The sequence below is a fragment of the Stegastes partitus genome, unplaced genomic scaffold (genome assembly GCF_000690725.1).
Source record: "Stegastes partitus isolate 25-593 unplaced genomic scaffold, Stegastes_partitus-1.0.2 Scaffold1785, whole genome shotgun sequence".
Classification (NCBI taxonomy): Eukaryota; Metazoa; Chordata; class Actinopteri; family Pomacentridae; genus Stegastes; species Stegastes partitus.
The window spans coordinates 69,579-81,754 of NW_007579516.1; the positions used below are offsets into that span (position 1 = coordinate 69,579).

The following is a 12,176-nucleotide window of genomic DNA, read 5'->3' on the forward strand; positions in this document are numbered from 1 at the left end:
GACATCCAGATGTTCCAACTGGAGACTCATCCCCCGTAATGCAAACCCTTACCTGAAAGTCTGAGTCTTTGTTATTGAGGGCGATGTTGATGGTGAAGGTGGAGGAGTCGTGGTGGGGCCTCAGGTACGCCTGCCTCTCAGGTGTATATTTTACCACAAAGTTCATTAAAGCGTAACCCTGCCGCACAAAGAAACACATCATAGTTAGTTGACAGTTAGTGTATCTTTGTCCGAAGGAGAATCTGTCCACAACTACCAAAGAATGTCGCATGCATGTGAAAACAGGCCAGAATTTCCACAGTTTGAGCTTTTGCGCAAACAGAGGTGGGGTTCAGCGCTTTTTCTTTTGTTTCACTAACCTTCGTGTAATAGCCAGAGAACACTTTTAACGTGACGGGTGATATGAACTCTCTGATGAAGTGCAGCCACTCTTTATCAAACCCGATTTGCTTCATGTGAATGTCATCCGTCGGCACGGTCTCGTAGCCTCCGGCGATTCGCTTGTCCTGGGAGGGGGGGAAAAAAAAAAAAAAAAAGGAGAGAAAATAAAGCGGGCCGCGGTGTGATTAACGATGGAACAAATGACCCGCCATTCCCCAAAGTGCGCGACCGCGGTTTTCAAAGCGATGATGATGATGTGCCTGCGAGAGTGCATGTGTGTTTCAAACCGCAGGCTGCGCCGTCGTCGGCCCGTGTGAGGCCCAATGACCCGTGCGGGGGAGAGTATCTGTACGCATTCGGTCTCGCAGGCAAACTTTGCGACACATTAATTGACCAATTTCAAACTACATAAAACAGGCCACATGAATTAGACGCCATAAAAGTAAAACGCAACATCATAACCCTTTATTTTGTTGTATTTAAAGGGTGGACCTGGAGAGGATGGTAATAAAATTGTACTCTATACACTAATCTCGTGTTTATGTGTGAGATTGTGTCTGACATGAAGATTTAAAAAGTAGTAGGCCCACTTACAATACATCTGGCGTACATTTAACCCCACGAGTGGCTATAAAAGGTATCTTGAAAGTAGCAGATGATTCCGTCATCCAAGACAACAAAGGGACGGTTGCTCAAATAAACTTTACAGCACAGCATGATGCATTGTTTCCTTTATTCCACTTCTTTGTGTTGGTGTTTGGGTCTGATAAAGCACATCTAACAGAGCACCACTATGATGCATTAAGGGGTTTTATATCTACTGTAATTATCTAACTCAGGCGATAGAAAAGTTGTGAATGCTTTTTTTTTTTTTTACACTTACTGAGTAAAGTTCAGCAAATGGCTTCTTTTAAAGGTTAGACAAAGGAACTAAGGTGTCTGGAACTTTGCTGACTTTGTAAACATACAGTATTATGCGTGTTAGATTGGTAACTTATTGTCGCAAACATCTGTTTGGGGTTATTTAGTACTTACATGAATTTCTGTATAACTGTCAAACGAATTTGAAGCAAACTTTTAAATTGTTGCATGTTTCCATGAACTTTTTTGGAGTGAATAAACGAGGCTGCATGGTGTCGTCAGAACGTGGCAGCGCAGGCTTTGTTAAGCGTGGGTGTAATAAAATTCTTCTTCTCCAGAAGTGGAAACAGAAAGTTTATCAGTCATGGGAGTTAAGTGTTCGTCATGAAAGAACTTGAAAAAAGCTGATGAAGTGCATTAACCTGTTTCCGAAAAACAGCTCAAGTGTTTGTAGAAACTTTTCACATTTTGGCACTTCCAGCAATCTTTTTTCATACGATATATCAAAGTGTGTATAAAAATATGCAATGGAAACATGACTGATAAGTGTTTGCAACTTTATCAGCTGTATATCGTAGTTATCAGACTCTTTTTAGAGTTTTTAGCCAGGCTATTGCCCCTAGCAAATGTTCGTATGCTCATGAGCTAAAACATGATGGTAGAGATGGTTAAAAAATAGACCTAATAAACATTTACATGTTAGCGTCGTGAGAATTTAAATTGTAAAGTACAATAAGACTGATAACCTACTTACGCAAACTTTGATGTTATTTAGCATCAGAATGACTAATAATTGAGGAAAAATAGCCAACAATTTGAAGGTTTAAGTGGTTAATTAGGTTATAACTCTAGAAATTAGTAGCCGAATTTCCATATAATTGTCAAGTGAATTTAAGCAAACTTTTGGAACGTTGCAAATAATCTAAAACCAGAAAATGTGAGTTGTCTCCATGAACATATTTGGCACAAATAAACATGGTGGTATCGGTTACATTGGCTGTAATGAAATTCTTCTGCATGAGAAGTGGAGCCAGAAAGTTAACAGTCATGTTAATGAAATGTTCAACAAGCCAAAACGTAGTTGAGAAAGATGTTTCCATCTCCCATAAACCTAAAGCCATTGTATAAGCCTTTCAAACTTTGGCATTCCCATCAATCTTTTTAATCTGATTGACAAATATGCACATAAAAATGCATCATGGAAACAAAGCTAGTCAGTGTTTGAAACTTTTTTTCTGTCTTATATCATGATTAGCTGAGTCTGTTTAGATTTTATAGCCCTGATTGATTTTTTAAAACATGTTTACACATGAAAGTACAATGTTATATTAAACATGATAAAAAATTATACATGACAAACATCTTCATATTAGCATTTTTGTGAGAATTCCAGCATACTGACACTAGATTGAACTCAAAACACTGCCGTTTGTAGCCTCACCACCCTGCTAGCATCACTATTGACCTCTTATTAGCAATTAAACAACAATATCTTTACCTGTGGTGACACGTGGTGGGCATTTGCTCTGGTTGTTTGACATTTTATAGATGAAACCATTACTTAATGAGGCAAAAGCAGTTAATGGAGAATGAAAATAATAATTATTAGCAGCCATAATATTATTCTTTGCACATTGCTGCACTTACAAAAGTGTGTGAACATTACCACTGAAAAAATAAGTACTGTGCCGTGCCTGCAGTGTGATGACTGCTGTTCTGTGTTCAGGGATCCTGAACTAACAGTACTGACCTCATGTTTGCCTCCCGACCATGAGCCGTAGTGCTCCATCTCCTCAACTATTTCATCACAGGCCTTCTCTGAAAAGACTGGGAACCAGAACACATCTGGACAAGGCTGTAACACACACACACACACACAAAAAGACTACTGAGAATAGACTTGAATCACACCTTGTCCTGGAGCTGTTGTGACTGTAATGTAATATCCACTCATGTTAAAACCAGATGGCGGGATTTCTGTGCGACATTATGTCATCCTGTTACACTGTCTGTCTTGAAGACATGCAGATATGCACATGTAAATACAAACCTGCTCCAGGAAGTTCTCAGTGAAAATTCTCGTGTAGTTTGGGTGGATGTATTTCTCCTTCCAGTCCTGCAAGTAGAAAGAATTTCAGATTAGTGGACATTTTTTTGGACTGTTTCCTGACCTGCATACCTCACAGAACTAATCCCCTTTCCCCGAGGGCAGTTTCCGGCTCGCCAAATACAGGAGAGAATCACAAAGCCCTATCAGTCAGGAGCCTTATCACACTGAAGTCATTATTTCAGAATTGTTTCACATCTGTAATCCTTCCATTATGGCTAATAACCTTTACAGGTGGCCTTTGTTTATCTTAGCTGTTTCAGAAAAACAGCTTTTGTTATTTTTTTTTTGAGCGTGAAGAATAATGAGAGATCATAATGACTTACCACAGGGTTTTCAAATATCTGCCACAAGTCGTTGTTGTAATGAGAAATGTTATAATTGGCTGTGGAAATGAGCCTCCCGAAGTCGTGACGGTTGGTTATGTACATGAAGACTCCCTGCAGCAAACAGGAAAAGTTTGTTCAGTTTCATAAAACTTAGAGAGGCAAAAAAAAAAGAAAAAAAATCTCCAGTGTCTCAACCATATCTTCATAACCGTAATACATGCAGATCTACAGTACATGAGGACTCATCAGTGGTTTACACTGGCAAACTTGTGGCAAACTACTAAAGAGCTTCATTTGCACAAAAACGAGAATAAAGTCTGATTCAAGTGTGTTTAAACACACTGAAATCAATTGTGTTCAACTTAGATCAAACCGAAATAGACATAGATACCATATAAATAATCTAAGATTATTTATGGGTGTTTATGGGTGGAGGGCTGCAGGGGTGTTGGTGGTGGTGGGTAGGGGGGGGACAGGACAGGGTTGGGAAGTGAGGGGAGAGGAATGGGAGAACAGGAGCAGAGGGGTGCTTGGGACAAAGCGAATCCAGGAATAGTATTCCCTGTACCGTGAAGCATGGGGAGAGGGTTGTGTAGGTGTGGATTTGGACTCACTATCAGACTAGGCTTTGCATAAAACCAAAAAAAAAAAAAGATTAATTAGGGATGGTTTTGCAACCTCCTGGTGTACGTTTCCAAAATGCTAATGTACAAATTCATCTTGTGAAAGCTGTAATTTAGACCAGATGCTTTACGTGAGCGAAAAAGAAATATTGTCGGAGCCTAGTCTGAGATCAGTCAGTGGGTTTAGAGGGAGCAGCTGGTTACATATGTTTGCCGTAAGGGTTTTGCTGTTCAGGGTAAAGCATCAGGACAGGGGACTTGCATGTGGACTGACTCTCTAACCTTCTTTTCTCCTCCGTGATCTCCTCTCGGAAACGATTACAAGAAACAGAACAGAAAACAGGTCTTTCTCTCTCTAGCTGACACAAATCTGCTTTAAACCTGAACTCATCACAATCAGAAAAAAAAAAAAAAGGTCAACATCAATTTCCAAAGAGCTGCCAGTCATCCGAGTTTCTTATGCAAGGACAAAGACAGCAGCACAGACAGCAACTCAGTGTTAAAATGTGAACTATGCGTGTGTAACTGCCCAATCTGAAATACAAATGGTGTATTAATATAATTTCCAATGGAGAATGCATGTAAGAAGCACAAGAAATTCTATGTTATCATTCAAATACCTGCAAATTTACAGAGTTCAATTTGCCCAGCCAAGCAATCTTTAATCAAATCAGGTACAAGTCTTTTGCATGAGAGAACGAGTCTGCCTATGAAATAAATCAAAGCTCAAATCAGCTTCTGATTGCTAACCCATTGGAAATGGATGTTTCAGAATACAGAGTAATCAAAAACAAATGGAAACCTTTGGGGGCCTGAGCATATGGAATGATTCCGGAGAAGGGGAGTCTTTTTCTCTGTGACTGGTCTAAAATAAAGGAGAAGCATCATGTAAACAGGATAACATAAACGATTATTTCAGAAGACAGAGTGACAGTTGAAATATATATATATATATATGTGTCACATACATAGGAACTGAGGAGGAGAGGAAATGCGCCTGCATGAAGCAAGATTCCCTCTGAAGCTGATGTTTTTGTGGGTTAACGTGGGAAGAACGCATGCTGGGAAAAGGAGCGAGCAATCCAAATTTAGTCTGAGTTTGGATCAGGCGTGGCAGCAGTTAAGTGCTGAGCGCAGGTGACATGTCAGTGACACGAAGCACAGCTGGGTGAAGGGCTAGCAAGCGAAAAGGGAGAAAAAAAACGTGTAACAGACGAGAGGGGGTTTCGTAAGATAGCCATCCGGGCGTTGCAACTGCTTGCACTGACTGTGGTCATGACAATGAGGGCAGAAGAAAGGGGAGGATGATGGGATACAAGTGGAGCGGAGAACCTTAATGCACCATAGAGCAACTATAAACAGAGGAGGGTCATGCCTTGATGACAGACAAAGACAAACACTCATACTTGCCAGTCTTTGGTTTCCGTCGAGCTGTTGACTTTTGTCAGCAGTTACATTTTTAAACTAGCTGTGCTGATTCTTATTTTAGTACGTAAATACAGAAAATTTATTGTCTATTATAAATATCCCTCAACGTGGCTATGACCCTATGCAGACATGTTTTTCTAGAAGAGATAACTTCATATTTCCATAACAGTAATACATTCATAATCCTAAAACATGAATCCCAAAAGATGGAGGTCGTGCCTTCTTACCATTTCTCTGGCATTTCTACACAAAGCCATATCTGGGTCCAGTTTCTCCAGAACAAAGTAGTTCCTTTCTTTCAGCTCATTCCTTAAAACACTTCCCTTGACAAGGTATACATGTGCCATGTAAGGAATGTTCCACACACCCCTAGAAACAACAAAACACAGAGAAAGGAAGTGTGCATTTTTTTTCAGCAACCATCAAAATTTGCATTCTTGGAGCGCTGGAGGAGATTTTTGACATTTCACCGCTGATACCATTTATGGTTACAAGTGTGGAAGTTATTGGAACGCCCGGTAGTGTGGTGAAATAAGGCCGCCTGACAAACGAGGTGCTGATCCTTTTGCCAACTTGGTCAAAATGACATAGCAGACAGTTTTTGTGGGTGATTATATTTGGGTTTCTCCTGTGGTGGGTGAGTATTTGTTTCTCTGTGCCAGTCTGGATGCCATTTTCTACTTGTGTTTAAATGCAGACAGAAGTGGTGAACAATGCTTTTCACACCTCAGGATATAACGCTCAGGAATAAATCACCGCTTAGTTAGCTTTGAAATGTGCGTTCTAAGACGTAGCTCAAAACAAAGGGTTTGCGGTTTATGGCTAAATGTGCAACTGTTGTTATTTACAGATCCGTCACTCACAGATGCACGAAAATACAAAAAGCCATAGCCGTACGTAACCTGATTGCCCTTGAGACTTACACACGTTTTCGCTGCACAATGTCAACATAATCCTCCGAGCGAGCGTAATAACCGTCCAGACTCAGGGCTCCCCAGAAGTTGGACCACAGCTTGCTGTGACGAGTGACAAGGGGACCAATTATTTTTCTGTAGGAAAGCAGGAGACAAAGTGGAGAGATGGTAATTCTGTCAGAGCAGATAAAACTCAGTGAATCTCACAGACAGGCAGCCACCTAATGTATTGAGTATTTTTGTGGTAAAACCAGTGTGCTGCATATGAAAGATCAACCCTCCAGCCGGAAAGTTACAATCACTGGCATGTCAGTAACAGAATGTAGAAATGAGTAATGCAAACCAGACCTATGCATCATGCTGGACTAAATTCGAGTTTTGCTGCAGCAGGCTTTTTTTTTTTTTTTAAACCCAGAATCTGGTCTATTTCTCTGAATTTGCATGAAATATAGTAACACAGGATTTTTCCACTGCTGTTCTTTTAGTCTTACAAACCAAAAACCACATTGAAAGTGTTTTTCTTTTCTCTATTAAATAAACAGTGCAGACTTAAAATAATTGAACCATAAATCATAGTGTATGGATGCAAATGGACGCGCTACAGTATACTAATGGTAAATTTTCTTGGTTGAGATAGATTGGACTTTTCCTCCCACAACCCTTTTGCCAGCAAAGAATTCTCATGCTGCCTTTAAATATCCTAGAAAGGCTTTCGCCTCGCATGCCTCCAATAGATCACAATACCATGCCACAGCCACAATGACATCTCGTTTATGGGAAGCTTTCTTCCCCCCATCATGAGCTGCAGAGGGGAAAAAAGGGTTTGCATGTTTGTTTTTTGTATAATGCAAAGTGGCATTTCGGGGTTAGCGCGACAGACTCTTTCACTATTTCCATGTGGCCGGGCAAAAAACAGGAAGCCAGAGCAGCTTATTTTAAAACTTTAATTCACTCGGCTGTAATGTTCCTGCGGTTTTGCCACTTGAGGGGTAAATTGAATGGTTCAATGATCACAACAACTACCAAGGAGGTTTGTTGAACAGGCCCCAGTGTGGCTTCTGCTCCAGCTGCCGTGTCATTACCTGTTTTGCTCAATGAGGAGCTTCACCGTCTGTCTGTTGGTGAGCATGACGTCTGAATCTATGCTGAAGTAGTAGTCGCACGTGGCGTCCTTACGGCAAAGGTCCCTGATGGAACGAAACAAAAACAGACATGGCACAGCAAATGGTAATTTTTCAATCTTGAGTGGATTACAGTCAATGGAATACTTGGAAGTAATCACTGTCACAAGTTCAAATTTATCAGCTTTTAAGTATATGATGCAATTTTCAATTGCAGAGTCAGATTCAGAATTGGACTCCCACTGAGTATCTTTAGACCTCCGGAGGATAATGCGAACTTGATTAGAGACTTCTAATAAACCTTGGGCTTCTTCATTATAGGGCTGTCATGGCCAGTGTATTTAGGCCTGCTGTGCTTTGGATTGGATCTCTATGATGTGGCCTTACAGATTGAATTATTAGAGTGATAATAGACTGTTTCTCAACTTTGAGCAATGAGTGGGAAGCCCATACAAGAGCAAATGGGGATAGAGAGATTCCACCTGTGGGACGGCTGCATCCGACAATATATCAAATCGAGACTCGTCTACGGTCCAGCAAAGGGAGGACACATTATCAAAACCCCAAAAGAGATAAATATTGAGCTGACTACGATCCAAGCAAAGGAAAAAACAAGTTGTCTGAAATGAACACCTGGACATCAAGAAAGTTCATCATCAGGAATAATGCATTACCAAGGGAACAACACATTAACACTGTGAAATATTTATGCTTTGTTCAGCGACAGCTGTTTCCCTATATTGAAATAACACAGGCAGGATTTAGACATTTAAAATGAATTCATGATTAATCCGTGAGACTACATCATGTCTCAAAACTCTTGGGCGGATTGTATTACGGCTTTTGAGTCATGGATCAGGGAAAAATATGGGAGACGGATGCTGATGTGACCGTCTCAGTAACCTGCTCCGTTTACATGAACATACATTCATGTATCTTGTCACTGCAAGTCTACATCGAGATTTAGGGAGTTATTCCACACTGAGGTGGCTTTTCGGTGCAGTTTCTTCATTTCTCTATAAACAGGATTACGCAAAAGATACGAGGCGTTGTTCCAGAAGACTTTCTTTAAAATTGCATTATAGCGCATTAGCCTTGTCGGAGATCTGAAGTCCCCACATGTCCTTCTAATTACTTTAAAAGGGAACAGTGGCAGTAGAAACTGTATTTCACTCTATCGCGGATAAACTTCAATGTGGATACCAGATCAACCGTGATCCGTTACACCACTATTAATCAGCGCCAACTGAACCTTCATCTGGTTTCACCAATTCTGCTCTTCAAACCACAGTTTCTGAGAGATGATATATTTATGAGCAGCATACATACATGCCCATGTTCCTGGCCTCTCCTTGGCTCAGATTTTCTTCTGGCCCAACAACCTTGAAACTGCCGAACACATTCCTGTTCTCCTCCCAGAACCTCTGGATGTGCTTCTCGTGGTAAACCTCCTGAACAGGGAGCCAATATTAATGGATTAGAAGCTACATATAAGGAGAAATGCGTTGTAGTGATCTCACAAAGAAAAAAAACTTCTGAGCAGCTGCATACACTCACATTGTTGTGGACAAAAACTTTGAGTTTATCCTTGGGATAATCCAGGGTCAGGAGCCGCTGGAAGAATTCGGGAAGAAATGGAGTCGGCTGCTCGATGAACACTCCGACTAACACGTTTGGATACTCCTGTTTAGATTAGAGGAGAGACAAATTAGAACTACTTTAAACAACCGGCCTTAGTGATGGAACACTGTTTAACATAAATCACAGAGGAATTTGACATTTCTCGTCTCACATAAGCAAACAGTAAAGTCGCCGCAGATGTCTTTCGCCACTTACTCACTCCTACTTAATCCCAGCTTTGCAGTGTACTGTGCCACAAGTTCACATTTAGAATTAATATGAGGTCTACATAAAAATATTGGACATCTTTTGCCTTCACAGAACAGACCAGCTGATGTTAGGACTCTAGCAAAGTCCCACTAGGTAAGCACATTGAAAACACATTCTCAAAATGTTTGTTCAGACAGTCGGGGTTTAAAAAAAAAAGAGAAAAGAAATAAAGCCAAAGACAAAGAGAGGAGGAAAGACTTTCCCATGACACTCAGTTCCAGCCCACACAGCTCAGTCTGGACTGCTGATCCTCTTGACCAGTTCACAGCAAAGGTCTGGGCCAAGGATGAAAAGGGATCCGAGTAGAACCATCTAATTTGTGAGTTCCGCAATTACTGTGTTTTAGGCACAAGGAGGGGGGAACTCATGTATCACCGTGAGGTTAAATTGTCACATCAAGACAGTGGACAGTCTGAAGAAGTGAAAGGAGTAGCAAAAAGGGCAGTGAGCTAAACAAAGGCACTTTTATGATCGCAGAGAGAAGCAACACCTCGGCTTTCATTAAACACAGGAGACGAAACTACAGTGGTGCAGTCAGTGAAGCGGTCTGGCTGGCACTTGTTTGCGTCTTTAGTGGTGTGAAACTCACAGTGACCCAAGTTCAATCCCAAAACCAAAGTACACAAAGAACTGTGCAGGGTTTCCTGTGAACTAGGCTTTCCCCCACAAGAAAGGTCTGGACACAGCGTGGCCAGAGTTTCCACATGACCGGATCTTCCAGAAGTCTATGTCCCAAACAAACAGAGGGGCACAGTCCAATGAAGTGCCTTTACTAAATTACCCATTATTGAAAAGCAGTGTTTTCTGCATTCATTATGGAAGGTCACCGAGAGTAGCTTTAACAGAGATGCCTTTCATGTAGCTGGGTTTGTACTGAATCGGCTCCAGTGAAACTATCGAGGTGCGTTTATTTATGGAGCCTACGGGATTACGGTAAATCTTAAGGGATTTGTGTCCCAATATTAGATTTTGTGACAAGCGTTGTGCTGTTCATATGGCGGGAACACCTCGATGTTAGAAGCGATGGATTTTGTTCCGCTTCAAACAAACTATTTTAAGATTAAAACAATGATTAACTGAGATCTCGTGTTGGCTTCATTGCCCCTCTCGGTGACATTTTTGACAGATGCAACCGCACAGCCGGAGACATTTCCTAGTGCCTGCCATTCTTGCTGTCTATACATTGCCAGCCCTGGCTGAACTCTCTGACAAATTTTCAGCGTAACCACTATAACTTACTATTGTGGATAAAAACCCATACTGAGGAGCCCACTAAAAGGCAGCCTGGTCGACAGTGACACCCCTTTAAATGAGACCTTCTGAAAACCTCAGAAGCCATATCCTGCACCACAGCTGTGCAACGCTTCCTCTTGCCCAAGTAGTTCCCCTCGCACATATGCGCTTTTAAAAGGGTCCAAAAGGGCGAACAGGCACATAACCTATTATTGCTGGAAGCAGAGTGTATGGCACCAGTGGTCCTGCTTATCTGTTCAGGAGTTGGACTCGACTCCTGCTGTCTAGACGGTCGCTGATAGATATATGGTTCATGCTCAAAGACCTGGCAATGCTTCACCCTTTCCAATGTCCGTAGGATTGGAGGCTAAAGACAAACTCACCGCAGCAAGAGAAGACAGAAAAACAGCTTACTTCAAAGCACTTACTTTCAACTGAGACAAATCCACAACATCGTCATCACAGTGGCTACAGCCATGTTCATAGTTCCAAGCATTGGGGACATAGTTGCCCAAATAGTTCAAGTACATCTGGAAGGGAAAACATTTAGAGCAGGTGAAGGATTTCTTTTTTTATTATTATTATTATGTTTCAACAGAGGTCACATAAAACATTTTTATGGTGTGTTTGAAATACCCTCCCCTGAATACAACTGTGGATGTTCAGATTTATAGTAAGGATGAAGGATGACTGGGCAGAGTCGCTTACAGTTCAAACTAAACATGTCAGAGTTATAAATGTCTCTTGTACTGAAGCTTCAATCTACTGTAATCATTCTTTCTCTTCCCTTTCGAAAATCAGCTCTTCCTCTTGAAGTGAATCTGGCAAAATACCTGGAAAAATATAATAAACTAATGGTCAGACATCCAGCTAGGCAGCCCACAATGGTCAGAAACCACTGCGAGGACATGGGTTCTGTGATGTACCATTTACTGGGCTTTTCTTCCAGCTGTTGAGGCCTTTGGGAGGAATGACTCAATAGTTTGGTGGGTTTGGTTCATTACCAAGGAAGACCAGACACAGGCGGCGGAATGAGACTTGTCAGGAGCGAAGGGAAGGAAAAGACCAGAAGAGAGCTCCACAGAATGATAGCAGTATCATACGGACATCCTGCTTTTTCAGCTTACTCTCTCAGACTAATTTACAGAGAGTGATGGCAAAGAGCAAATGGGGAACACATGGACAGAAGTGCTATAGCCTTGTTTTGGCCAGACGTCTCTCCTCCATTTAATATATATCTGGCTTTTATAACCGGGGTTACTGGCAGGTATTTCGTGATGAATGTTAGT

General features: G+C 41.4%; 1 protein-coding gene across 2 annotated transcripts in view; it reads right to left on the bottom strand.

Moving 5' to 3' along the window:
• LOC103372598 (procollagen-lysine, 2-oxoglutarate 5-dioxygenase 2) overlaps positions 1 to 12,176 on the bottom strand; it is a 47,362-nt gene that overhangs the window by 13,228 nt on the left and 21,958 nt on the right. Inside the window, exons 8-19 of one of the 2 annotated variants that reach the window (XM_008302281.1) lie at positions 11,316 to 11,417; positions 9,322 to 9,447; positions 9,094 to 9,215; positions 7,726 to 7,830; positions 6,653 to 6,778; positions 5,957 to 6,098; positions 5,104 to 5,166; positions 3,676 to 3,789; positions 3,293 to 3,358; positions 2,993 to 3,097; positions 360 to 506; positions 53 to 178 (exon numbers count right to left, since the gene is read on the bottom strand). In XM_008302281.1, coding sequence (XP_008300503.1) covers positions 53 to 178; positions 360 to 506; positions 2,993 to 3,097; positions 3,293 to 3,358; positions 3,676 to 3,789; positions 5,104 to 5,166; positions 5,957 to 6,098; positions 6,653 to 6,778; positions 7,726 to 7,830; positions 9,094 to 9,215; positions 9,322 to 9,447; positions 11,316 to 11,417 — 1,344 coding nt within the window. The remainder of the gene's footprint in view (positions 1 to 52; positions 179 to 359; positions 507 to 2,992; positions 3,098 to 3,292; positions 3,359 to 3,675; positions 3,790 to 5,103; positions 5,167 to 5,956; positions 6,099 to 6,652; positions 6,779 to 7,725; positions 7,831 to 9,093; positions 9,216 to 9,321; positions 9,448 to 11,315; positions 11,418 to 12,176) is intronic. The other variant, XM_008302282.1, reaches the window with a different exon arrangement.